Below are 26,998 nucleotides of genomic sequence, written 5' to 3'. Positions count from 1 at the left end.
ACCTATACCTCACTTGATATAAAAATCAGTTTTAGATTGGTAGTACATCTAAACGTGAATGGTAAAACAATAAATCTTTTATCAGAAAACGTAAAAAGGAACATTGGCAAAGATTTAGCAAAGATTTCTTTTAAAGGATGCAAAAAGCAGTAATTGTGAAATGAAAATTGATAAATTGGACTACGCTAAAATTAAATCTTCTGTTTCTCAAAAGTCACCATTAATTGCATAAAAGCCAACCCACAAACTTGACATAGATAGTCTTACTATTAGGTTGGGGCAAAAGTGATACGGTTTTTGCCATTGTTTTTAAAACCGTAATCACTTTTGCCCCAGCCTAATACAAGCATTTGCAAAGACTCATAAAACATGTAAAGAGCTACAAACCAACATAAAAAGATAACCTAATAGAAAAATAAGCAAAATACTTGAATGGGTACTTACTTTACACAAGAAGATATATGGTCAATAGATGATATAGATGATAAACAACCATATAGAAAAGTACTTAACTGCATAACTTGACATGAAAATGCAAATTAAAACCATAAACAATGCCACTACATACACACCAAAATATCTTCAGATATCAAATTATGTTAAAATTTGGAGCACCCAGAACCCTCATACACTGCTTAGGGAAATTAAAATTGATACCTGTACTCTGGAAAACTCTTTACTCCTGTTTCCTACACGTGAGGCTGTCCTAGGTATAGAAACTCAAGCCAGGTGTATATTTCCAACAGAAATGTGCGTCTGCCCTATTCAGAACAGGCCCAATTGGCTACTGATGGTTAAATGGATTTATTAAATGGTGCATTCATACAATAGAATGTTATACAGGAATAAACAAGAGCAGTAATACATAACCACATACAAGAGTATAGCTGTATCACACATATGTAATACTGAGTGAAAGAAGCAGATATAAAAGAGAACTGTATGATTTAATATAAAGTACAAAAATGAATAAAACTATGCTATTAGGATGAACTATTAGGAGTAAGGATACTGATTACCTATGCAGGAACCATGACTACAAAGGAAAATGAGGTGACTCCTGGAGGGCCAGTCATGTGTTTTCATCTGAGTGCTGGTTACTCATTATGACCATTCCATTTGTAAAAGTCACTGACAAAATTTTCAGGCTTCACTTTATTTTCTAAAACACCATAAGCATGACTGTTTTAAAGCTGTATCTGCCTCCCATGTATTGGTTCTTGCTACTGGAATCTTCCACCCTTCTGTGTCTTCTTATCTTCAGATGTATGTTGGATATTGTGCTTGAAACAGCATTAAGAGAAATAATTTGAGCTCTCAGGTGACACTGTTCCTCCAAATAGGATATTTTTTTGATTGCTTTTGCTGAGTACTTGGGGTAACTAGAAATCTAGATCATTCTAGTGGTAGTTTAGTACTTCAGATTTTCCAGACCTCTGAAAAGTCAAAGCCAGGCTGCAATATGTATGAGATCTGCTTTATCTCTGGCTGACTCCTACTCCTAGTGTGTGTTTTAGGATTGCTGCATAATAAAGAGCTGGTTTACTTTTTGTAAACAAGACTCATTTCCCAAGATCCTTGCCTCTAGATATTAACATTGAAGCAATTACCCATGTTCATCTCAAGAAGCTACCTGGGGATTGTATCCCCAAGGCCTCTCCAAAACTGGCAAGTAGGTCTGATATCGTCCCTGTTTATTCCTTTCTGTCATGAATTTGGAATCCACACATCAGTTCTCAAATCCCCGCCCCTCCCCCTGCCCCACCAGCCCAGCCTCATCAGGGCATAAAGAGCCTCAAATTCTGTCTCCTCTCTTGCAGGGTCTGAAGATGCAGGCAACAAGTTCTCTGCTGTTTACATACAGTGAATAGGACAAGTCACCAAGTTCTATTCAGAAAATAACGCATTATAGTCTTTTACGTCCTCACTGAATTTTCTTCCTGTAGAGCAGGAATGTCAGGGCAGCCAAACCGATGAACTCTGAGAGCCGCACAGAGCAGTGGGTAAGGTCCGTAGGTCTCAGCCTCAAGCTCTTTCTCCCTCTTTTCTCTTCCTTTCCCTCCATTTTCTCTCGCATATTTGTGGGATAAAAATCTATCTTGACCTATACCTCACCTGATACAAAAATCAGTTTTAGTAAATCTAAATGTGAATAGCACAATAATAAATCTTTTAGCATAAAATATAAAAAACACTGGCAAAGATTTAGCAAAGATTTATTTTCAAGGATAAAAAAGCAAACATACTCACATACTTCAGAACATCTTCATAATCTAACTGCTAAGTGCTTAAGGTAACGTGACAATTCCACCAATCTTTCTGGCACTCTGCAGTTTTCAGGGGCTTCCTGGCACACACCCTGCTGCCCGTGATTCTCACAACCTACAATAATGCCCACATGGGTGAGATGAGGAGGCTCAGGGAGACTGAGTGTCCTACTCAAAGTCATACAGCAGGGGAGCAGCAGAGGAGGTACAAAGCCCAGTGTTCCAATGCCAAGTTTGTGGGATTTTTCTCCTTTCCTCCAAGTCACACTACATAGTTTGTGTCTCTATGGCCTTCTGAACACATGAGTGTTCAGAACCCGCTGATGCTTACAAGGTTAGAACTGTGTTTCCCAAAGTATAGGATCAGAATTGCTAGGTGCTTGCTAAAAAGAATTTGGTTCTCAGAATGGAACCAGTAGTTCAGGAGAAGGGGCAGGAAAATCAGCTTTGTGTCTTGAAGCATCGCAGGTGATCCTAATACACACTGCAGTGTGGGAGATGATACCTTAAGGGCCAGCAAGCAGAGGTGTCCATTCCTCTGGGCAGCCTTGGTTTTCTGAAGTCCTGTCACCTCCCTCCTATCTTCTCTCCTGTCAGGAGGATGTTCCACCCAGAAGGCGGGAAGGAAGTCATTTCCTCTGGGATCTAAGAAGGTGGAGGCCATTTCTCTCCACGGCAAAAACAGAGGTCGTGGGCGAGTGTGGTCAGGGAATCTCCATGGTGCTCCTTTTCATTCTGAGGTCACGTAGGGGTCTTGGAGTGATCTCAGGGATGAGCCCATCAGTTCCCTCTTTCTCATTTTAGCTGTTTCTCTAAGAGGCAAGCAGAGCTTTGGTCATGGGCTCATCTCTGCTGTCAAATCATTCTGACTTTGGGCAGATCTCTTTGGATCAAGGCTGCACATATGTACTATAGTGTGGGAAATAAATGGGCTCATTTGTGGTTAGATCCGTAAGAGAACTAACAAATAAGAGATGTGGGAAGCTGTAAATACAAAAGATCTCCAGAGCATGTGCTCAGGGTTACTCCCAGCTTCACTGAAATGCCAGAGGACCACTACATCATTAATCTATAATCCAAAACCTTATTGCTAAAGGAGACCTTAACAGGCACTTCCTTCCACTAAATGCTTGACTTGGCTCTGCGATGATCACTCAGCTCATGGCGTCACCTAGCCTGTTTGAGTCCCTTCTGAGATGGGGAGTCCACCTCCTTCCCAGTGCCCTTTGCTGGCCCAGCACTCAAGTCTTCTGGGTGACAGCCTGGCTCATATTTCTCCCTCTCTCTCTCTTTTGCCCCCTAGTTTCTGACCGAGGCAATCCATATCCCTTTGTATGGGAAGCCCATAATAATATGCTGCCTCATCCCTCCCATGCAGTTGCACCAAGTGGCGGGACATGCGTAAGTCACAACACTGACATCCTGGACCACCCCCTGCAGACGCCAGGGTGGACTGAGGGATGCCAGGGTGCCTGAGTTGGGGGCAGAACCAGGTCTGGGGTGGAGAACAGTTTCCTGCTGGAGTGAGGTGGGAGATAGAAGCTTGAGGAAATGGTTAAATAGGGCTCCCTTTGCCATTCCCATAACAGCACCTCCCATTTAAAATCAGCTTTAAAGTTAGAGAACTACTTCCACATTCAGGATTTCAGCTCTTAAGTTTGCATAAAGTAGACATTATTATTCTCCTTTAACAGGTGGTAGTTAGGGCATCAGCTTTGAATCAGTATAGAGGGTTAAATACTGACTCCATTCTTTTACAAGCTGAGCAACTATATTCTTAGTGGAATCATCTCTCACAGAGCCAAATAATGCTGTGAGTGGACTAAATAAAAGGCCTTAATGTAGATAAGGCACATAAGCACATTATCTGTCCAAGTGCTCAGAAATGGGGAGTTATTTGATGAGGAAAGAAAAAGTTGTATGTGTTAAGCTCAGATTTCAATCCACACTTCTTATTCAAAATTTCCTTTCAGTATACCACTGACCCTGGATATCTGGGAATTGAACTCTGTAAATTGAGATTTAAAAATTCTCAGCCAGGCATGATGGCTCACACCTGTAATCCCAGCACTTTGGGAAGCCAAAGCGGGCAGATCACAAGGTCAAGAGATTGAGACCATCCTGGCCAACATGGTGAAATCCCATCTCTACCAAAAACACAAAAATTAGCTGACACTCCTGTAATCCCAGCTACTCAGGAGGCTGAGGCAGGAGAATCACTTGAACCTGGGAGGCAGAGGTTGCAGTGAGCTGAGATCACACCACTGCACTCCAGCATGGCAACAGAGCGAGACTCCATCTCAAAAAAAAAAAAAAAAAAGAATTCATTCAAGGCTGGGCACAGTGGCTCACACCTGTAATCCCAACACTCTGGGAGGCCAAGGCAGGAGGATCACCTGAGGTCAGGGGTTTGAGACCCAGCTTGACCATTATGGTGAAACCCGATCTCTACTAAAGATATAAAAATTATCCAGGCATGGTGGTGGGTGCCTGTAATCCCAACTACTAGGGAGGCTGAGGGAGGAGAACAGCTTGAACCTGGGAGGCAGAGGTTGCAGTGAGCCAAGATCATGTCGTTGTACTCCGCCTGGGTGACAGAGCAAGACTCCATCTCAAAACAAACAACAACAAAACATTCATTTGCTAAATGCTTGCCTGCCCCATCCTACCTCCACCAAAGCTTGCAGCTCCAACTTACTTTAACCTCCTCACAGTTCCCACATCTACATTTCCTTACCCAGCTGCTACTTCAAATTTATCATGTTCAGTATTGAATTTGAATTTGCAGAACAAGCTCCACATTTCCCTGGCATCAGCTAATTCTCTAAGCAACTACATTTTTAGCTATACATGGGCTTCTGGGCACGTGACCCTTCATTTCAAATGCGTGAAATGTCTAATATTTTATATGGTTTAGTTCAACCCTCTTGTATTGATCTCTACATTATGCCTGGCATTGTGCAAGTTTTTTTTTTTTAGAACCTTACAAATTCTTTAAGAAGTTTTTTTTTATTGCATTTTAGGTTTGGGGAGTACATGTGAAGAACAGTCAAGATTGTTGCATAGGTACACACATGGCAGTGTGATTAACTACATTGAGATACCATCTCACGCCAGTTAAAATGGCGATCATTAAAAAATCCAGAGACAGGCCGGGCACGGTGGCTCAAGCCTGTAATCCCAGCATTTTGGGAGGCCGAGGCGGGTGGATCACGAGGTCAAGAGATCGAGACCATCCTGGTCAACATGGTGAAACCCCATCTCTACTAAAAATACAAAAAATCAGCTGGGCATGGTGGCGCGTGCCTGTAATCCCAGCCACTCAGGAGGCTGAGGCAGGAGAATTGCCTGAACCCAGGAGGCGGAGGTTGCGGTGAGCCGAGATTGTGCCATTGCACTCCAGCCTGGGTAACAAAAGCGAAACTCCGTCTCAAAAAAAAAAAAAAAAAAAAAAAAAAAAAAAAAAAAAAAAATCCAGAGACAACAGATGCTGGAGAGGATGTGGAGAAATAGGAACACTTTTACACTGTTGGTGGGAGTGTAAGTTAGCTCAACCATTGTGGAAGACAGTGTGGCGATTCCTCAAGGACCTAGAAATAGAAATTCCATTTGACCCAGCAATCCGATTACTGGGTATATATCCAAAAGATTATAAATCATTCTACTGCAAGATTCTAAGGACGAACGAATACAGAGAATTGTCCCCACTCTTGAGACTCTCATAGTCCTGTAAAAACTGGATAATTAAGCCAAATATGGAAAGGGCCAATCCTGAAAGAATGTTAAGACCAAAAACAGTGCAGAAACTGCAGTGGTTACCTCTGGGGGCGCGAGAAGATGTCACTAGGAGGAGGTGCTGAAGCAGGTGGTAGAGCAGGTCTCACCAGGCTGAAAAGAGCTGAATGAGAAAAATTCAGGCTGGAGAAGCAGAATGAAGAAAGCATATTTGGTGAAAAGTAACAATCAGTATGAAGGACAGAGAAAATATTTTGTGTGTTCTACAAAGGCACTGCTAGAGTAGAGAGTGGAGGTCAGGCAAGCAGGAGAGTCCAATGGGGCTGAAGCGTCCTGGGCCTTGACCGCCCAGCCATAAACTTGAGCTATTCTGGAGGAAATGGGGACGTTCAGCTACTTCAGGGAAAATACATGGTAAGTTTGTCGGAAAGCATGCTTCGTGCTCAGGTAGAGGTAAGCACTTTACCTTGGCTTTCCTGCTATGCCCTGTGGTCGTTCTTGGAGCAAAAGTTCACAATGTGAGTCTCTACAGGCTGCTCTGTCAATCTGAGTGGGAGCTGCACATTCATCCTGCCTCCTAGCCACCATTTTCCCGACACTCCCTGAATCTCATAAGTTTTGGAATGTTGTATCTTCACTTTAATTTACCTTTTGTTTCTATTGCTTCTTTGATTCATTGGTTATTTTGGAGTATGGTGTTTAATCACCACAAATATGTGAATTTTCACCACCTTTTTTCTTCTTTCCATTGCCAATTTCATTCCTCTGTAATTGAAGAACATACTTTGGGTTATTTCTTTTCTTTTCTTTTCTTTTCTTTTTTTTTTTTTGAGACGGAGTTTCGCTCTTGTTACCCAGGCTGGAGTGCAATGGCACGATCTCGGCTCACCACAACCTCCGCCTCCTGGGTTCAGGCAATTCTCCTGCCTCAGCCTCCTGAGTGGCTGGGATTACAGGCACGCGCCACAATGCCCAGCTGATTTTTTGTATTTTTAGTAGAGACGGGGTTTCACCATGTTGACCAGGATGGTCTCGATCTCTTGACCTCGTGATCCACCCGCCCTGGCCTCCCAAAGTGCTAGGATTACAGGCTTGAGCCACCGCGCCCAGCCACTTTGGGTTATTTCTATCTTTTGAACATTATTTAAGTTTGTTTTATGGCCTTGGATATGGTCTATCTGGGGGAATGTTTCAAGGACAGCTGAAAAGAATCTTGTTCTAGTTTGGGGTGGAATTCCTAGATATCTGTTAGGAATCCTTCATTTGTAATGTTCAAGTCCTCTACTTCCTTGATCTTTTACCTAGTTTTTCCGTTCATTGCTAAAAGCGGGATGTTTGGTTATTCAACTACTATTGTTGAATTATCTATTTCTCCCCTCGTTTCTGTCAACTTTTGCTTGAAGCATTTTGGTATCTATGTGTCTATTACATATTTCTGATGAACTAAATCTCTTATCATTATGGAATGTATCTTTTTATCTCTAACTTTAAACAAGTTTAAAGTCTATTATTTCTATTTTTATATTTAAAGGCTAATGTATAACCACTCCAGCTTCTAGAGGTAGATGTTGCATGATAGATATCTATATCTATATCTACATCTATATATACACACACACAAACATACACACACACACACACACACACACACACACACACACAGTCCCATTTTTTATAGCCAACCTATCTGTACCTTTAAATCCAAAGTTTGTCTCCTGGGCTGGGCACGGTGGCTCACACCTGTAATCCCAGCACTTTGGGAGGCCGAGGTGGGTGCATCACCTGAAGTCAGGAGTTTGAGACCAGGCTGGCCAACATGGTGAAACCCCATCTCTACTAAAAATACTAAAATGAGCTGGGTGTCTTGGCACACGCCTGTAATCTCAGCTATTCAGGAGGCTGAAGCAGGAGAATTGCTTGAATCCTGAAAACAGAGGTTGCAGTGAGCTGAGATCACGCCACTGCATTCCAGCCTAAAAAAAAAAAAAAAAAAAAAAGTGTGTCTCCTGTAGACAGCATGTACAGGCACACTACATGATGTTGCACTCGGCTTTACTGCACTTTGCAGGTGTTGCATTTTTTTTCTTTGAATGTTTGCAGCCACCCTGAGTGAAGCAAGCCTGTCAGGGCCATTTCCCAATAGCAGGCACTCACTGCACATCTGCGTGTCACATTTTGATAATTCTCACAACCTTTCAGACTTTGTCATTGTGATTATCTCTGCTATGCTCATCTGTGGCCAGTGATCTTTGACATAACCATTGTAATTATTTGGGGGTGCCATGGACCACAGCCACACAAAAAGTTGAACTGAATAAATTAATGTGGCGTGTGTTCTGACCGCTCCACTGATCAGCCATTCCTCCATCTCTGTCCCTTTCCTCAGGCCTCCGTATTCTCTGACACATATCAATCTTGGAATTAGGCCAACTAGCAACCTTACAAAGGCCCCTTAGTGTACAAGAGAAAGGAGAGTCACGCATCTCTCACTTTAAATTAAAAGCCGTAAATGATTAAGCTGGTTGAGAAAGACATGCAAAAGCAGAGACAGGCCACAAGCTAGACCTCTTCTTGCACAGAGAAACAGAATTAGAAGTGGAGCCTGAAGATGCGGCTGAAAAGCTACAGTCTCATAATAAAACTTGGACAGATGAGTACAAGATGAATACTATTCCTGGTGAAGATGCCATAAGCACGGTTGAAGTTACAACAAAGAATGCGGAATATGACATGAACTTATTTGATAATGCGGTGGCAAAGTTTGAGAGGACGGCCTCCGATTTTGAAAGAAGTTCAATGTAAGTGTTGTCAGACAGCATTACATGCTACAGAGAAATGTTTCTTAAAGGGAAGCATCGACTGATGTGGCAAACTTGATCATTCTTATTTGAAGAAATTGCCAAAGCCACTCCAAACTTCAGCAGTCACCACACTGAAAAGTCAGCAGCCATCAATATCAAGGTGAGACCTTCCACCAGCAAAAAGATTACAACTTGCTGAAGGGTCAGGTGATTGGTATCACTTTTTAGCAATAAGGTATTTTTAATTAAGGTATGTATATTTTTAGACATAATGCTCCTGCTCACTTAATAAACTACAGTATAGTGTAAACACAACATATATGCACAGAGAAACGAAAACATTGTGTGACGCACTCTATTGCAATATTTGCTGTATGGAGGTGATCTGGAATCAAACTCACAATATCTCCAAGGTACTCAGGTAGCTAAAACTATCATGTGGCTCATGCCTGTAATCCCAGCACTTTGGGAGGCCGAGGCAGGCAGATCACTTGAGGTCAGGAGTTCAGGATCAGCTCTGCCTCTTAAGTTTCTAGTCAGTTCTAGTGATCTGTTCATTCCAGCATCAGTACCCCCCACTATTTTAGAGTTCTCAGTATTTGACAGAGCAAGGGTCTCCTTGTTTTCAACAAAGATGTTGAAAGCTAGGAAGACTCGCTTATTTTTGTTCTTATTTTTAGAGGAAAATTAAACTAGCTTTTGTTTCTTTAAAATCCTGTTGTAATTCTAACTTTCAAATAGGTTACATTTTAGAATAACTCAGAATATGCATCTTTGCAACAGCTCATCTTTTTCATCTAGAATCTTGGTTATTTCTGCCCATTTAGTAAATGTTTGCTTTAGGCAGCCGGCGCCCGCCACAGCCGCCGCTGGGTCCTGGAGCCAGAGGCCGCCCCGAGACTGTGCGCGATGGACCGAGGGCCCCAGCCAGGGAGGCGCTGGAGCCGAGCCCGCGGCCAGGCGGCCCCTTAGTAGCGCCCACACCTGGAGTCGCGGCGCTGGCCGGAGCCGTGGACGCGCCCGAGGGGCGGGCTCGCCTCCCGCCAGCCCTCGCAGCTCGGGCCGCGCGGCCAGGGAAACACAGCCGCGGGCTGCACGCACAGCGCCCCCGCCCCGCCGCGGAGCCCTCAGAGCCCGATGATATACATCCCTGCTCTGGGATACACCTCCACTGGATTTAAGAGACCGTCCTCATCAGCACTGACTTTCAGCCACGGACTCGCAGACGGTTGATGATGAAGCGCGAGCCATGTAAATGAAGATCGGGTGAGGAGCAGAACGATGCCCAAGGGTGGGTGCCCTAAAGCGCCACAACGGGAAGACCTTTCCCTTAGCAGCGACGTGGCGGGCGGAGAAGCAGACTGGAAAAAAGGATAACGCTTCTCTAACCAAGACCCCAAAGCTGGAGTGTGGCGATGGCGGGAAGGAGGCGAGGGAGCGAGCCAGCAAGCGGAAGCTGCCCTTTACCGCGGGCGCAAACGCGGAGCAGAAGGACTCGGCACAGACGCCTCCAGCCCAGTCCCTGTTGTGGTGCCGCAAGGCTGGTGCGCTCCTCGAAGCACCATGCCATGAGATGGAGGTGCCGGGAAGCAAGAAGAGAGAGAAGCAGGGCCCTGAGCGGAAGAGGATTAAGGAACCTGTCACCCGGAAGGCCTGGCTGCTGTTTGGCATGCGGCTGTCTGGAATCCGAGCCGGCCACCCTCTCTCCGAGCGCCAGCAGGTGGCCCTTGTCATGCAGATGACAGCCGAGAAGTCCGCCTACAGCCCCGTGGACACAACGCCAAAGCAGCCCTCCCAGTCTACAGTGTGTCAGAAGGGAACGCCCAACTCTGCCTCGAAAACCAAAGATAAAGTGAACAAGAGAAACGAGCGAGAAGAGACCCGCCTGCACTGAGCGGCCATCGGGGGATGCCCGGTGCATCAGGGAGCTCATCGGCGAGGGGGCGGATGTCAACGTCAAGGACTTCGCAGGCTGGACGGCGCTGCACGAGGCCTGTAACCGGGGCTACTACGGCGTCGCGAAGCAGCTGCTGGCTGCAGGTGCGGAGCTGAACACCAAGGGCCTGGATGACGACACGCCTTTGAACGATGCTGCCAACAACGGACACTACAAGGTTAGCATCTCCCCTCGGCCCTTCACACCGGACTGTCCTGGCATCTGGGTGGTTCTGGAGCTTTGCCCCCGCAGCCAGTTACCTTGTGTGGGACACCGGAAAGCAAGTTTTTGCCACCCCTCACCCTGAAGGCCAAGCTATGCCCTCTGCCTGCCTCCAGCTTTCCCATCTGGGGTCAGCACCTGGACGGCCTCTCACAGGTTTCGCAGCAAGCGCCATCTGTGGAAAGGCTCATATCCACTAGCCGTTTAGGTCTGGTTGGATTTTAGCAGGTGAAGGATTCCACAAAGTGGAAGGAGGCCTGCAGTTGCTGCTGCTGGTCCCCGTCAACACTGTGCGGCTGTTATACCTGCAAGGCAGAACCACTCTCATCTGGAATGAGGTAACACCAAGAGGTGTGGCCAGTACATAGGACATAGGCCCAAGATTTAGAAAGTGGCCATTGTGGCCGGCCCAGGAGCAGTGGGCCTGAGAGGTCTCAGCCTCTGTGGGGGGCGAGAGAGGTCGTGGGGTCCCTGACACCTCCATCCTGCTGGAAAGCAAGGGTGCTGCCTGGAGATGGGGCGGGTCTCCCTGAAGTCATCAGCAGAGCTTTGTGGAGAGCCCCTGCTTACAGGCAGGACATCAAGGCCGGGTGCACACTGCCCTCGCCCGTCAGGCTCCTCTGCAGCAAGCCCCGCCTGGCCACTGCGGGAGGTCCTGGAGCCCGCAGCACCTTGGCCTTAAGGAGCACACTTGGAACACGGCTCGTATCTGCAGGGTGGGGGGTGACTGAAGACTCTGAGACAATCAGGGATCTCATAACACTGAGTCAGTGTTTGATGTTAAAACGTGACCATTAAACTTGTAGGTCAGATGATTTAAAAAAAAAAAAAAAAAGTTTACTTTATGCCTCAAGAGAGAATTTAAAGACCATACCTGATTCTTAGTATCTTAATGCACAGATTGTTTGCTGATAATGTGCTGCATACTGTATTTTAATCTTAGTATTTTTGATTGCCATTCACATATAATAACAGGTATGACTTATTGAGTGCTCTCTGCATGTCAGCTCTTTAAGTACATTATTCCTTAATTTTCTCCTCACCCCAACCCATTTTTCACATTAAAAAAACCCTGAGTCTTAAAGAACACAAGTGACCTGCCTGAGGCATTACAGCCAGGCAGTGGCAGTGCTTAGACTTTAATATAGACTTCCCAGAGGACGGTCTTTATCACTGCAATACATGGCTTACTGGGACCATGAAAGTTTAGGGTCTATTTGTTTTCTGACCAGTCACTTCACTGACTAATCACAACAATCTTTTTCTTTCTAATGATGTTTCCACTGATTTTCTTAGATTTCCCAGAGAGATCATTATATCAGCAAGTAATAATAATTATCCTTTCTCTTTTCCAATATTTTATTTCTCTACTTCCAACTGGACAAAAATCATTTCTTGTAATGCATATGCCTGTATTCAATACCATGTAAAACCCTATAAAATTATAACATAACAACAAGACTATTAGAAGATGGCAGGATTAAAAATGAGGCATAGACATTGTTTTTATAATTGTAAGTCAGGTTAGAAGTTGCTGGAATAATTAAGTTGCATACCTTCTATATTCTGTTTTTGCACCTATAATGACCTGATGCTTTTATGATTTTTAAAATTTAGTCCAAGATATTTTAATACTGGGAGAACAGTTGATTTTGCTTATCTTTGTGTTCTTAATCAAATGAGGGCACTTAAATATTTGTTGGTGTTAATTTGCAGAAAGTTGGGGGAATGGATGGAGATCACCATAGTGAGAACTCACAGTTCCTACTCCTGGGGATGTCGGAGAGTCCCGAGCAGCAGCTGATCCTGTTTTGGATGTTCCTGTCCATGTACCTGGTCATGGTGGTGGGAAATGTGCTCATCATCCTGGCCATCAGCTCTGATTCCCACCTGCATACTCCTATGTACTTCTTCCTGGCCAACCTCTCCTTCACTGACCTCTTTGTCACCAATACAATCCCCAAGATGCTGGTGAACCTCCAGTCCCAGAATAAAGCCATCTCCTATGCAGGGTGTCTGATGCAGCTCTGCTTCCTGGTCTCCTTGGTGACCCTGGACAACCTCATCCTGGCTGTGATAGCATATGACCGCTATGTGGCCATCTGCTGCCCCTCCACTATGTCACAGCCATGAGCCCTGGGCTCTGTATCTTGCTCCTCTGCTTGTGTTGGGGGTGGTCTGTTCTCTATGGCCTCCTCCTCACCCTCCTCATGACCAGGGTGACCCTCTGTGGGCCTCGGGAGATCTACTACCTCTTCTGTGAGATGTACGTCCTGCTGCGGCTGGCATGTTCCAACACCCACATCATTCACACAGTGCTGGTTACCAGTGGCTGCTTCATCTTCATTATACCCTTAGGGTTCATGATCATATCCTGTGTACGTATTGTCAGAACCATCCTTCAAATACCCTCAGCCTCTAAAAAATACAAAGCCTTCTCTACCTGTGCCTCACATTTGGGTGTGGTCTCCCTCTTTTATGGGACACTTGCTATGGTATACCTGCAGCCCCTGCACACCTACTCTGTGAAGGACTCAGTAGCCACAGTGATGTATGCGGTGGTGACACCCATGATGAACCCTTTCATCTCATCTACAGCCTGAGGAACAAGGACATGCATAAAGCTCTGGGAAGACTCTTAAGGAGACCCTTTCAGAGGCTTAAATGCAGGTAATTTTGGAAAGGGGACTGAAGTGGAGACCAAAAATATCCTCCACTGTATATAAGGCATTATGCTGTGGGATATGCAACAGTAATCAGGGTACAGCTTCGGCTCAGAATGACCATTTCTATCTGTGCTAAAGAAAAGACATACTGTGTATCCCAGGGCCTCCCAGACCTCACCAGCCTTGGCAACAAATAATGTCATGCTAACACTACTAACAGATTTTACGGAATCAAATACTTAAATCTGCTTGATCATAGGCCCACAGACCTAGGCTTACCTATATATACCCAGTTATGGTGTAGGGAGGTCTCTCATGTTCTCTAGCACTCATTCACTTATGATCCAGAGGTCTGGCTTCCCTAAGGAGCCTGCTACCCTCAAGCTCTTTGGAGAAGACATTTTGCACTACCCCTACCACAAATGCCCTGGGTGAGGCTTCCCCTTTCCTGATGTTCAAACAGGTACAACATGTACCACTTCAATGCTGACATACAGTCACTCTGGACACAGCCCATATGGTTCATACAGAAATGCCAACAAGATTCCTCTTGCGCTCTGGGTTGGGTTGATTTTATCTTTTGGGCCTCAAAGTGACATTCTCTTGCCTTTTCCTGCAGCATGCCTTTTCTCTGTAGGAAGTCAGGCCCTGTCCTTGGAAAGACCATCCTATCTTTTATTTTTGTAGTTCCTCACCTTCCTTCTCTTCTTCATGCAAGAATTCCATTCACCCCTCAAAACAAAACTCTCAAACATCAATGCATATTCATAAGTAGCAGTGGTAGTAGGGCCAGTAGAAGGGGAGGATTCTGGAACAAATGAACAATTTAGTGATCCCAGAGAACCTTAAGGAAATATCAGTGTCATCGCTTCTCGGCCTTTTGGCTAAGATCAAGTGTAGGAAATATCAGTGTCTGGCAGTACTCCTTGTGGCTGGGGTGGTGGTGGCTACAGATGAGGCTCCTCTGCCTTTGGAAAGGGAGGGAAGAGCAGGAAGGACTGTGACTTGCGGTTTGAGGGCTAGCTCAGCCACAGTATAACAGAATAGCAAGTAGATCTCTAACTGTTTTGACTCCAGTCCCTGACCCCCAGACAGCACTTCTGGACCTACCTAGGGTCTGGGAGAACATGGCACCTGGAAGGGAAGGATACAGGCCTGGATGGCTTTGCCACCTGCTTATTGTAAAGCCCCAGGGCCTTGAGCAAACATACTCAGTAGCCAAAGAGTAGTTAAGGCAGGCCTTTGGCAAGACCCAGCACTGTGCTGGCTTAAAGTCTGACCCCATGCAGTCAAAGTGGTCGTGGCCACAGGGGTGCTTGTGTCATTTTACCCCCAGGCTTTATGTGGCTCAGAACAGAGACCATGACTCTGTATGTTTGGAAAAAAGTAAGGGAGGAGTACAAGAGTCTCTGCTTGGTAATCAAGAGAATTATTCTGCATCTTTTCCAAGACGATCAAGGTGGTACCTCTATGAGTCTACATGAACCCCCAACATTACTGGGCTTGGGGTGCCTTCTAAAGATTGTGACACCCAAGATATTTCAAATATATAAAAAGTCTTCCCAAGAAGGATGACTAAAATTAAGCCCAGATAGTGAAGATTACAATAAATCCTAAACTCAATGCGCAGACACAGATGAATATCTACAAGTAAGAAGACCATGCAGGAAAACATGACCTCACCAAATGAACTAAATAAGGCACCAGAGACTCATTCTGGAGAAACAGAGATACGCGACCTTTCAGACACAGAATTCAAAATAGCTGTGTGAGGAAACTCAAAGAAACTCAAGATAACACAGAGAAGGAATTCAGAATTCTATCAGATAAATTTAATAGAGAGACTGAAATAATATTTAAAAATCAAGTGCAAATTCCAGAGCTCAAAAATACAACTGGCATGCTGGAGAATGCATCAGAGTCCTTTAACAGCAGAATGGATCAAGCAGAAGAATTAGTGCGCATGAAGATACCCTATTTGAAAATATGCAGAGGATACATTAAAAAAAATTAAGTATACCTACAGGATCTATAAAATAGCCCCAAATGATACAAATCTAAGACTTATTGGGCTTAAAGAGATGGTAGAGAACACGATAGAGGCAGAACATTTATTCACAGAGATAATAACAGAGAACTTCCCCAACCTAGAGAAAGATATTACATCCAAGTACAAGAAGGCTATAGAACACTAAGAAGATTTAACTCAAAGAAAAGTCTCTCAAGGCATTTAATAATCAAACTCCTGAAGATAAAAGATAAAGAAAGGATTCTAAAAGCACCAAGAGAAAAGAAACAACATAGAATGGAGCTCCAAAATGTCTGGAAAAACTCAGAATAGTGTAATACTGTAATTGTGGTGTGTAAACTACTCTTATCATAAATGGAATTCTAGACTAAATAATGAACCAATCAAAAATAATAACCACAACGTCTTTTCAAGACATAGTCAGTACAATAAGATATAAATAGAAACAACAAAGTTAGAAAGCATGAGGACAAAGCTAGGGCAATTGCTATAACAATTTTAAATATATACACACCCAACATGGGAACACCCACATATATACAGGGAATATTATCAGAGCTAAAGAGAGAGATGGGCCCCAATACAGTAATAGGTGGAGACCTCAACACCCCATGTTTAGCACTGGACAGATCTTCCAGACAGAAAATTGACACAGAAACAACAGACTGAAACTGCACTACAGAACAAATGAGTCTAATAGATATTTACAGAACATTTCACCCAAGAGCTGCAGAATACACATGCGTTACCTAAGCACATGGATAGATCATATGTTAGGTCTCAAACAAGTCTTAAAACATACAAAAGCTAAAATAATATCAAGCATTTTCCTTGACCACAATAGAATAAAACTAGAAATCAGTAACAGGAGGAATTTTGGAAATGACATGGAAATTAAACAATATGCTCCTGAATGATCAGCAAGTCAATGAAGGAATTAAGATGGAAATTTAAAAAATTATTGAAACCAATGAAAATGGGAAACACAACATACCAAAACCTATGGGATACGGCAAAAGCACACTAAGAGGGAAGTTTACAGGTATAAGTACCTACATCAGAAAAGGACAAAACCTTCAAACAAACAATCTAAATGATGTCTTTTTATGAACTGGAAACACAAGAGTAAACCAAACCAAAATGGTAGAAGAAAGAATAAAGATCAGAGCAGAAATAAGTGAAATTGAACTGAAAAATAACATACAAAAGATCAATGAAACAAAACTTTTTTTTTGCAAAGTTAAACAAAATTGACAAGCCTTGGGGGAGGAATGGAGGGGTGGGGAGGTGGGGAGAGATAGGATAGGGAGAAATGCCAGATATAGGTGAAGGGGAGGAAGGCAGCAAATCACACCGCCATGTGTGTACCTATGCAAAAATCTCGCATGTTCTTCACATGTACCCCAAAACCTAAAATGCAATAAAAAAAGGGGAAAAAAAATTGACAAGCCTTTAGCCAGACTAAGAAAAAGAGAAGATCCAAATAAATAAAAATGAAAAAGAGACACTATAACTAATGCTGTGGAAATCTAAAGGATCTTAGTGGCTATTATGAGAAACTATATGCCAATAAATTGGAAAATCTAGAAGAAATGGACAAATTGCTGGGCACATACAATGTGACAAGATTGAATCAGGATGAAATCCAAAAGCTGAACAAACCAATAACAAGTAACAAGATTGAAGCCATAATCAAAAGTCTTCCAGTAAAGAAATGCCCAGGACCTGATAAATTTACTGCTGAATTCAACCAAACATTTAAAAAAGAACTAACACCAATCCTGCTCATACTATTTCAAAAAACAGAGGAAGAAGGAATACTTCCAAACTCATTCTAGGAGGCCAGTACTACCCTGATACCAAAACCAGACAAAAACACATCAAAAAAAGAAAAACTGGGAGAGATCCAAGATGGCTGATCACTAGCAGCTCGGGACTGTAGCTCCCAGTGAAAACGCAAAGAAAGAGAGGACGCCACACCTTCACATGAATTCTTGTTGCTCATGCACCAGGAGATTCCCAGCGGAGGAGCCCCACGGGTCACCAGCGCGACTCTTGTGACCGGCGAGGAGGTTTTGCTGGCACCTCGGAGCGTCGGTTCTTGGTGCAGAGTCAGAAAAGCACCATCAATTTTAACGCCGCTGATTTAGTTGGCGCAGTGGGTTGCTCAGATTTCGGCCGCTGAAAATCAATAAGTTGGACGTCCACTCAGAAACCCAATTACAAAAACAGTAATTATAAAGACCACAGATGGATAAATCTACAACGAAGGGAAGAAAACAGTCAAAAAAAGGCTGAGAATACCCAAGATCAGAATGCCTCTCCCTTAGCAGGGGATCCCAGTTCCTCATCAGCAACGAAACAAGGCTTGATGGAGAACGAGTGTGTTCCAATTACAGAAGCAGGCTTCAAAATGTGGATAATAAGAAACTTCTGTGAATTAAAAGAACTTGTTCTAACACAATCTAAAGAAACAAATAACTTTGAAAAAACGTTTGACGAAATGTCAACAAGAATACAAAATTTAGAGAGGAAAATAAGTGAATTGATGGAGCTGAAAAACACAATATGAGAACTACATGAAGTATGCACAAGTTTTAACAGCCAAATTGATCAAGCAGAAGAAAGGATATCAGAGGTCGAAGACCAACTCAATGAAATAAAACTAGAAGACAAGATTAAAGAAAAAAGGATAAAAAGGAATGAGCAAAGTCTCCAAGAAATATGGGACTATGTGAAAAGACCTAATCTACGCTTGATAGGTGTACCTGAATGTGACGAAGAGAATGAATCCAAGCTGGAAAATACGCTTCAGGATATTATTCAGGAAAATTTTCCCAACCTAGTATGGCAGGATAATATTCAACTCCAGGTAATACAGAGAACACCACAAAGATATTCCTCAAGAAGAGCAACTCCAAGGCACATAATCGTCAGATTCACCAGGGTTGAAATGAAGGAGAAAATACTAAGGGCAGCCAGAGAGAAAGGTCAGGTTACCCACAAAGGGAAGCCTATCAGACTTACAGCAGATCTCTCAGCAGAAACCCTACAAGCCAGAAGAGAGTGGGGACCAATATTCAACATCCTTAAAGAAAAGAACTTTCAACCAAGAATTTCACATCCAGCCAAACTAAGCTTCATAAGTGAAGGAAAAATAAAGTTTTTTGTGAACAAGCAAGCACTCAGAGAATTCATCACCATCAGACCTGCTTTACAAGAGCTTCTGAAAGAACCACGACACACAGAAAGGAACAAACAGTATCAGCCTTTCTAAAAAATACCAAAAAGTAAAGAACATCAATGTAATGAAGAATTTACATCAACTAATGGGCAAATTAGCCAGCTAATATTAAATGGCAGTATTAAACTCACATATATCATTATTAAATCTAAATTTAAATTGACTAAATTCCCCAATTCAAAGACAGACAGGCAATTTGGACAAAAAACTAAAACCCATCGGTATGCTGCATCCAGACCCATCTCACATTCAAGGATACACAAAGACTCAAAACAAGGGATGGAGAGAGACTTACCAACCAAACAGAGAGCAAAAATAAATAAATAAAAAGCAGAAGTTACAATTTTTGCCACTGATAAAATAGTCTTTAAAGCAACAAAGATCAAAAGAAGCAAAGAAGGACATTATATAATGATAAAAGAATCAACACAACAACAAGAAGAGTTAAAGATCCTAAATATATACGCACCCAATACAGGAATACCCAGACAAACAAGACTTATAAAGAGACTTAGACTCCCACACAATAATAGTGGGAGACTTCAACATTAATATTAGACAGATCAATGAGACAGAAAATTAACAACGATATCCAGGACTTGAACTCAGATCTGGAACAAGTAAACGTAATTAACATTTATAGAACTCTCCACTTTACACAAAATATACACTCTTATCAGTACCACATCATATCAACTTAGAAGTTTAAACGAAATCTTGGTTGGCTCCTTGTTTGTTATTCTCTTCCCTCATTTTCTTTCATGTCTCCATTATTAAGGACAATTATAGGCATACCCATATTTAGACTGCATTCTAGACCGGGCAACAAAGCAATACCCCCATTCTCTCTCCCTCTTCCTCTTTCTTCCTCTTATTTATTCTTTTTCTTATTATTATTTTCTTTCTAAAAGAAAAAAAAACCTGCACAGGTACCTCTGAACCTAAAATAAAAGTTTAAAAAAAAAGGATAAACTAAATCAAAAGAAAGCATAAGAAAAAAAAAAAAAGAAAAGAAAAACCACAGGCCAACTTCTCTGATGAATATTGACACAAAAATCCTCAACCAAATACTAGCAAACCAGAGAGATCATCCATCATGGCCAAGTGGGATTTATCCCTTAGATGCAAGGATGGTTCAACATATGCAAATCAATCAACATGATACATCATATCAACAAAATGAAGAATAAAAACCAAATGATCATTTCAATGGATGGTGAAAAAGAATTCGGTAAAATTCAACATCCCTTTATAATAAACACCCTCAAAAAACTTGATATAGAAATAACATATCTTAGCATAATGAAAGCCATGTAAGACAGATCCACAGATAGCATCATACTGAACGGAGAAAAACTGGAAAAGCCTTTCTGCTAAGATCTGGAACACAACAAAGAAGCACACGGTCACCATTGTTGTTCAACACAGTACTGGAAGTCCAAGCTAAAGCAATTAGACAAGAGAAAATAGTAAGCAGCATCCAAATAGGAAAGAAAGAAGTCAAATGATCCTTGTTTGCTGATGATATAATCTTACATTAGAAAAACCTAAAGTCCCCACAAGAAAACTGTTAGAACCGATAAAGAAATTCAGTGAAGTTACAGAATACAAAATCAACATACAAAAATCAGTAGCATCTGGGCACGGTGGCTCATGCCTGTAATCCTAGCACTTTGGGAGGCTGAGGTGGGTGGATCACCTGAGGTCAATAGTTCAAAACCAGCCTAGCCATCATGGTGAAACCCCATCTTAAAGAAAAAATCAGCAGCATTTGTATATGCCAAAAGTCAGTGAGCAATCTGAAAAAGAAATTTTAAAAGTAACTCTATTTACAACAGCCACATATGAAAATAAATACCTGGAAATTAACCAAAAGAAATGAAAGATCTCTATAAGGAAAACTTTATAAAACAATGATGAAGGAAACTGAAGAGGACACCAAAGAATGGAAAAGTATTCCATGTTCCTGGATTGGATGAATCCATATTGTTAAAATATCTATTCTACTTATTCAGTGCAATCCATCTCAAAATACTAATGACATTCTTCACAGAAATCGAAAAAATAATCCTAAAATTTATGATGAACCATAAAAGGCTCAGAATAGCCAAAACTATGCTAAGCAAAAAGGGCAAAAATGGAGGAATCACATTACCTGGCTTCAAATACTACTACAGAGCTAGAAAAACCAAAGCAGCATGGTACTGGCATAAAAACGGACACACAGGCCAATAAAACAGAATAGTGAGCCCGGAAACATATCCATACACCTACAGTGAATTCATTTTTGACAAAGGTGCCAAGAACATACACTGGGAAGAAGACAGTCTCTTCAAATAAATGATGCTGAGAAAACCAGATATCCTTACACAAAAGAATGAAACCAGACCCCTATCTAAAACCATCTACAAAAATCAAATGAAAATAAATTAAAGACTTAAATCTAATATCACAAACTATGAAACTACTACAAGAAAGCATTGGAGAAAATCTTCAGAACATCTGGTCTGGGAAAAGATTTCTTGAGCAATATTCCCACAGGCACAGGCAACCAAAGTAAACAAATGAGATCACATCAAGTTAGAAATCTGCACAGCAAAGTATAAAATCAGCAAAGTGAAGAGATAACCCACAGAATGGGAGAAAATATTTGCAAACTACCCCCTCCCAAGGAATTAATAACCAGAATTTAAGGAACTCAAACAACTCTAAGAAAAAAATGTAATAAGACAGACAATATCAAATGCAGGCAAGGACGTGGAGAAAAGGAAACCGTCATACATGGTTGGTGGCAATGTAAACTAGGCAACCACTATGGAGAACAGTTCCCCAAAAAACTAAAAACTGAGCTACCATATAATCCAGCAGTCCCACTGCTGGGTATACACCTAAAAGAAATAACATCAGTATATCAAGGAGATATCTGCACTCCTTGTTTGTTGCAGCAATGTTTATAATAGCTAGGATTTGGAAGCAATCTAAGTGTCCCTCAACAGACAAACAGACAAAGACATTGTTATACATATGAACAATGAAGTATGACTCAGCCATAAAAAATGAGATCCAGTCATTTGCAACAACACAGATGGAACTGCAGATCACAATGTTAAGTGAAATAAGCCAGGCACAGAAAGACAAACATCGCGTGTTCTCACTTATTTGTGGGATCTAAAACTCAAATCGACTGAACTCATGGACACAGAGAGTGGAAGGATAGCTAACAGAGGCTGGGAAGGATAGAGGGGGCTGAGGGGAGGCAGGGATGGTTAATGGATACAAAAAAGTAGAAAGAACTCATAAGATCTATTTGATGGTGCAATAAGGTGACTACAGTCAATAATAATTGTACATGTTTAAATAAATTTTAAAATATAATTCATTTGTAATTCAAAGGATAAATGCTAGAGGAGACGGATGCCCCATTCTTCATGATGTGCTTATTTCACATTGCATAACTATATCAAAACACGTCCTGTATCCCATAAATACATACATTTGTGTGCTTATTATGTACCCACAGAAATTTCAAAAAACAAAAACTCACAAAGCTATTAAAAGGTGAAGAAGCCGGGCGCGGTGGCTCAAGCCTGTAATCCCAGCACTTTGGGAGGCTGAGGCGGGTGGATCACAAGGTCAGGAGATCGAGACCATCCTGGTCAACACAGTGAAACCCCGTCTCTACTTAAAATACAAAAAATTAGCTGGGCATGGTGGCGCATGCCTGTAATCCCAGCTACTCAGGAGGTTGAGGCAGGAGAATTGCTTGAACCTAGGAGGCGGAGGTTGTGGTGAGCCGAGATCGTGCCATTGCACTCCAGCCTGAGTAACAAGAGTGAAACTCCGCCTCAAAAAAAAAAAAAAAAAAAAAAAAGGTGAAGAAAAATCAAGAAAAAATGATTTTAAAATCAATGCCACACCACAGTCTCCTGTGGTTGACATTATTCTTACTTCTACCATGAAGTCTAAATATATCCTTGGGCCCCTGGACTAATATGAGCTTAGTATACCCTAGAAAATTCAAGACTAGTAAATGCAGCCAAACTCACAAAACTGAAGCATATTATCATATAGGGCTCTCGTGAAGTCTGCTAAGATTTAATGTAGTACCTGTCATAGAGTGAGCCCTTAACTGTTGTTGGATGTGGTATAGCATAGTGCTAAAGAACTTTAGAACTGGGCCATGCTTTTAAGGGCTTTGCCTTTCATTCTTGTTACATTTAATTTAAAAATCTGCTGCTTATTTTAACTGTGTAATTATTCACCACCATATCTGTTGTGTAACACTAGCCAATCAACAATAAGGGATGAGAATCTCTGCTAATTAAACAAATTCCCCTCCTTTCTTTGGAAACGCAATTGAGTAAATTATTCACTTTTTTTTGGGGGGGGGTATGTAGGAATAATTTCTACTACTAGTTTATTCTCAGTGGAATTTTGCATTCAAATAAGAAATCAACAATAATCATAATAATTGGAGAGTGTGAAATTTAACAATCCTTCCTTTTTCATCAGTGAGGAGTTTTTTCTTTTAATTTTACTTAAACATTTTAGATTTAGCCTTTGGCAATAAAATTAGTTAACATAGGGAATGCTTCCTAACACATGCATGTGCACACACACAAGTCATGTCCATATAGAAATGCTAGTTTTAGCATGCTAATTGAATATTGATCAAAACTGCCTGAAATTTTCAGGAAGAAAACATGTATATATAAATAAAACTTTTGGAAAGTTTAAAACTGTTTGGCTGTATCTTGTGTATAATCTTGTACCTCTCTTTTCACACCAATGTCTCAGAGGCGAAGAGGGTCAGAGTGTTTCTTTGATGAGTTTCTCTAAAGGTGGCAGTAAAATGAATGCCTGGCAGTGTCCTACTTTGAAAGCCATATGCCCAGGGAGGCTGAGAGAATCATGGCATCCCCACAACACTTCCTTAGTAGCCAAGGACAGCACTTCACCTAGAATGAATTCTCCTTGCTGGGGGAAAAATATAGCAGGCATAGAGAGATGTTTGTCATTTGGTGATACCTCATTTGCTAAGTGGGAATGTCTCAAGCTCTTATGAAGTATGAAGTGCAAGTTCACTTCTAAGTACTAGAAACACCTTGCTGTGAAAGCACATGATGTCAGGAGTTAAGAACTCTGATGACACCACACAGGAAAACATGTGGCAATGTGATCACCAGTCTTCTTAAATGACCTTGCAGATGGCTATTACTGTACTGCTGAAGTCCAGTGCCCGTGATTTATGTTTCCCCATTGTGTTATCAGCTCAAAAAAGTATTGCCACAATTGCAGCTAAAGGCACTAACAGAAAAATTATCTTCTGAGTGGATGCACATTTTTTCAGTCTCAGCTTCCAAAAATTGGTCATTGAGCAGTGTGAGTTTCTGTCTTTCTGTCTCAGCTTTCACCTTTACTTCACTGTAGACATCTGAGGTGTATGGAATGAATACCTCAGAGTTCTGGTTGCCCTTGTGAAGTTGTTGTCACACACCATTTCAATAAGAAAGTATGCCTGGCTGGGCGCAGTGGCTCACGCCTATAATCCCAGCACTTTGGGAGGCAGAGGCGGGCAGATCACCAGGTCAGGAGATAGAGACCATCCTGGCCAACATGGTGAAACCCCATCTCTTCTAGAATGCAAAAAATTGGCTGGGCATGGTGGTGTGCACCTGTAGTCCCAGCTACTTGGGAGGCTGAGGCAGGGGAATTGCTTGAACCCGGGAGTTGTAGACTGCAGTGAGCCAAGATTGTGCCACTGCACTCCAGCCTGGGCAACAGAGTAAGACCCCATCTCAAAAAAAAGAAAAAAAAAGAAAAGAAAGTATACCTAATATCAGAAATCAATATTGTCCCCTGATCTATATAGATTTCTGGGTAATTCTTCCCTTTACATTTAATAATAGCTTCTGCTAAGCTTGCAATGTCCTGTGGGGTTCTATCACTAATATGTGTCATCTGAAATGTGACACATGGCGCTTCAATCAAGGAGATTTCTTGTCATGCCTGAGAGATCAAGTCCTGGATTGATGTAATTCACATTTCTCATTGTTCTGTAAGTCAACACTGTCAGAAATTGGCATTTTCAGACCCGAAGGCCAAAATAAGTTGATGAAATGCCTTGCAGTACTTAGATATTAAAGAAGTGTTCCTGGGATCTATTCATTTAGTTTTTTAATTCCACACATGAATAAAACATGATGGAAAGTTCTTGGTTTCGGTTTTCATCATAACACCTACTGTCATCTCAGAATCTTGACTTCTTGTTTCTGATTCATGAAACTCAATATACTGGGAGTCATAAAGTAAATATTTATTAAGCTGTTCAGCTATTTCAAATGCATCAGCAAGAACTAGTATTAAAGGCACTTTTTCCCCAGGGTTCTCAAGCATCTGAATCATATTTGCTTCCACATGTTTTCCAGAAGCAAGTTGTCATTAGATTGTGTTTACTATGTGTGAACACAATCTGTTCTAGTCTTCATTAAATGGAACCATATTGCAAAGAGCCCACACATTTCAAAGCAGCTTTCTGTAGATTTTACGACCTTCATGTGTATATGCATTTACCTTGAACAACCTGTTGGAAGCTGTTTTCAACCCTTTATAGAAGCATGGCCAGCTAAGACGTGTCCAAATTCAAGTAGGAATTTTACCAAATCAAGAAGTCTCATACTCTTTATTTGGTTGTAAAGAGGAGGACATTACACTTCTCCACCTATAATTTCCCTGATGTTTCTTTGGAAGGCTCTCGTAAGGGTTATTTCCACAAAGTATTTTTTCTTTCTTTGGTTGCAGTTGTGATAGCCTAGATGAAAGCAACTGGCTCTCAAATGACCCTGGACCAATATCTGCCCGTAGTATAACCTTCTTCAGAAGTGGTTTTCCCTGTCACATTGCTGCAATCAGCTGCATTTTGGGCTCCCTCCTCACCATATTCCCAATGCTCTCTTCAATGTCTTCGAACACTGGATCCATCGTAGAGTTCATATAGCTGTGATAAGCTGCTGGGGCTGATGGGATGTACAGAAATATGTTTTGTTTCCTCAAACTCCTGAGCCAGCTCTTCATGACACTTGGCTATAGCTTCTTCCCCTCCTGATGGAGTCCAGGAACCAAGACTGTTAAAGGCTGCACTGCACACCTTTTCAAAGAACCCTAGAGCCCTCAGGAGTTCTGTTCTGGGAACCTCAAAATGCTCTAAAGAATAAAATCTATTTTGTAAAATATTAAATAAGTCTCTCCAGTAAACTGCCTTTCACAGTAAAAAGTGGTCTCTTATGGTTCTCATATATTTTTCACTATGTTTAGCATAATATTATAAACCTTAAACAACACTGTGGAAATCACTTGAAGTCCCATGAGTCATACCAAAGGGCTCCCAAGAAGTAAAGTTATGACGATACAAGGAAAAGTTGAATTGCTCGATACGCACCACACACTGAGGCCTACAGCTGCGGTTGCTCACCATTTCAGGTAATTCTTCATCTTGCAAACAGATGATGTAAACTTATGGTACCAGTAAGTACAACATGGAACTATAAATAGATGTCCTCCACCTTATGATTTTTCTTAAAAGCTTATTTCTTCTAGGTGACTTTTTGTTCACTTTATTTTAGGGTCAGGAGTACACATGCAGGTTTGCTGTATAGGTAAATTGTGTGTCAGGGGAGCTTTGTGTACAAATTACTTTTTGTCACCAGCTAATAAGCATAGTACCCAATAGTTTTTCAATCCTCACCCTCCTCCTACCTTCCACCTCAAGTAGACCATGGTGTTTGCTATTTCCTTCTTTGTGTCCATATATAAGCAATGTTTAGCTTCCACTTATAAATGAGAACATGCAGTATTTGGTCTTCTGTTCCTGCATTAGTTTGCTTAGAATAATGGCCTCCAACTGCTTCCATGTTGATACAAAGGACACAATTTCAATCTTTTCAGTGTCTGGGTAGTGTTCCACGGTGTGCATGTACCACATTTTCCTGATCCACTCTACCAAGCATGGGCATTTAGGTTAATCTAATGTCTTTGCCATTGTGAATAATGCTGTGTGAACATATGCATGCATGTGTCTTTACGGTAGAATGATTCATAT

The 26,998-nt window shown here is 41.9% G+C and overlaps 1 protein-coding gene and 1 pseudogene across 1 annotated transcript; both read left to right on the top strand.

The window, feature by feature from the left end:
• The first annotated feature begins 10,048 nt into the window (after nt 1–10,048).
• On the top strand, nt 10,049–11,046 carry LOC101038560 (ankyrin repeat domain-containing protein 11-like; annotated as a pseudogene).
• A 1,593-nt stretch (nt 11,047–12,639) lies between these two features.
• On the top strand, nt 12,640–13,635 carry LOC101038870 (olfactory receptor 1D5-like). The gene is given in 3 exon segments (XM_003933139.3): nt 12,640–13,071; nt 13,074–13,549; nt 13,552–13,635. Coding segments are annotated over 3 exon segments (942 nt in total). The 5' UTR covers nt 12,640–12,689.
• The last annotated feature ends 13,363 nt before the right edge of the window (nt 13,636–26,998 follow it).

This window comes from Saimiri boliviensis, chromosome 17, assembly GCF_048565385.1.
Source record: "Saimiri boliviensis isolate mSaiBol1 chromosome 17, mSaiBol1.pri, whole genome shotgun sequence".
Lineage (NCBI taxonomy): Eukaryota > Metazoa > Chordata > Mammalia > Primates > Cebidae > Saimiri > Saimiri boliviensis.
This window is presented reverse-complemented; position numbering and strand designations above follow the sequence as displayed.